Source organism: Sipha flava, unplaced genomic scaffold (genome assembly GCF_003268045.1).
Source record: "Sipha flava isolate LNK unplaced genomic scaffold, YSA_version1 18193_pilon_pilon, whole genome shotgun sequence".
NCBI classification, from domain to species: domain Eukaryota; kingdom Metazoa; phylum Arthropoda; class Insecta; order Hemiptera; family Aphididae; genus Sipha; species Sipha flava.
Window position 1 is genome coordinate 5,469 of NW_020272216.1, and position 1,548 is coordinate 7,016.

Sequence of the window (1,548 nt, forward strand, 5' to 3'; positions counted from 1 at the left end):
TTACATCATTAAAATTTTATGTACTAAAGGAAACAACCATAATTGATGCTTTAATATCATTTATTAGACTAGAAAAATAATTATATTAAAAGGCGGCAATTTCTTTAAAGCTTAAAGCGGCACAATGATTAAACCCGGCTTTGGTTAATGCACTCCCTTGATACTTATTTTATTTAAATTATTAGAATTTAAAATAATTTAAGTTATTACATTCATCGTTGACAATGTAAAATTATATAGATTGGTTTGAAAAATAAGAGAAATTATGAGAAGTGTAGCCATACATGGATTACCTAGCAAAAATATAAATATAGTTAGGTTATGGTATGAATTTCATTTAAAAATATTTATAACTTTACCTAACTAATGTTTATGTCTGTATATAAAGGTACACACATAAAAAATGTAGAAAACATTTAAACTACAGTATATTTTCATTTCAAACTAAAACTACTATAGTTGCCATATTACCATAGTATTGAAAAAAATTAAAAATATATACTACATGCAGTGTAGTCACTATAAACGTTTCTGTATAGCAGATATAGTGACACATTTTGTATCCACTGCTATGTTGTGTATTTATAATTCGATAAAAATAATGTTGAATGGATGAAGGATAACAAAAACTAGACGTCATTATAATTATATGAGAGTTATTTTAATCGTATGTTCATTAATATTTATTATTTGGAATATCGCGAGAGTCGTAAACAATTTATGTTTAAACTCACTCTCACGGAATGAGAAAAATATCGCATTAATATTTAATATTTATGTACAATATTATTAAAATGTTTGCAATTTTTAATTCTTCTTCTCCTTTTTTTTGGGTGACGGTTTTTTACACAATTTTTTGTAAATGGTTTTCAGTACAAAGTAAATTGTGTACAGCACACTGAAAATTACCAACAAGATAAAACTAATGACGTCGACCAAGTAGTACTTCCACCATGGCATTCCGACGGCCGCAGTCCTCAAATGTTTCGCCCCTTTGTGCCTTATCACGTATTCCGTCCAATAAACGGCGGATTCCGTTGCGTTCATCGGCCTGTCTTTGAATCTGTTCGATAGTTTTTTGGCATTTAAAGCATAACTTTCATTTCCCACTATCTTTGTTATAGCGTCGTATAAAATATCACTGTTCATCGTTTCGTATTCCAACAATATACCAGAACCCTGTTCGACTAGTTTCAATATGTTTCTAGGCTGATCGAAAAAAAACGGAACACCTATAATCGGCGTAGCAGTATACACGGCCTCCATAATGCCCAAAAGTCCACCGTGGGTCATGAACAATCGAGTTTTGGGATGTTCCAGAATGTCTCGTTGAGGCATCCATTTGCTTATGTACACGTTGTCGGGCTTGTCCGGCATATCTTCTTCATATTTCCACAGCACTCTAATGGGTAGCTTGGCAAACACCTCTTTGAACATTTGCAATACGTGTTTTGGCAGTGTAGACATACGCATCAAAGAACCAAAGGTGAAAAACATTACTCCATTGGGTGAATCTTCGATAAACTTCAATATGTCCTTGGGCAAGGG

At 32.4% G+C, this 1,548-nt stretch overlaps 1 protein-coding gene across 1 annotated transcript in view; it reads right to left on the bottom strand.

The window, feature by feature from the left end:
- Nucleotides 1-804: 804 nt before the first annotated feature.
- LOC112680843 (UDP-glucuronosyltransferase 2B10-like) overlaps nt 805-1,548 on the bottom strand; it is a 6,962-nt gene continuing 6,218 nt past the window's right edge. Inside the window, exon 3 of the mRNA XM_025551059.1 lies at nt 805-1,536. Coding sequence (XP_025406844.1) covers nt 808-1,536 — 729 coding nt within the window. The 3' untranslated portion in view covers nt 805-807. The remainder of the gene's footprint in view (nt 1,537-1,548) is intronic.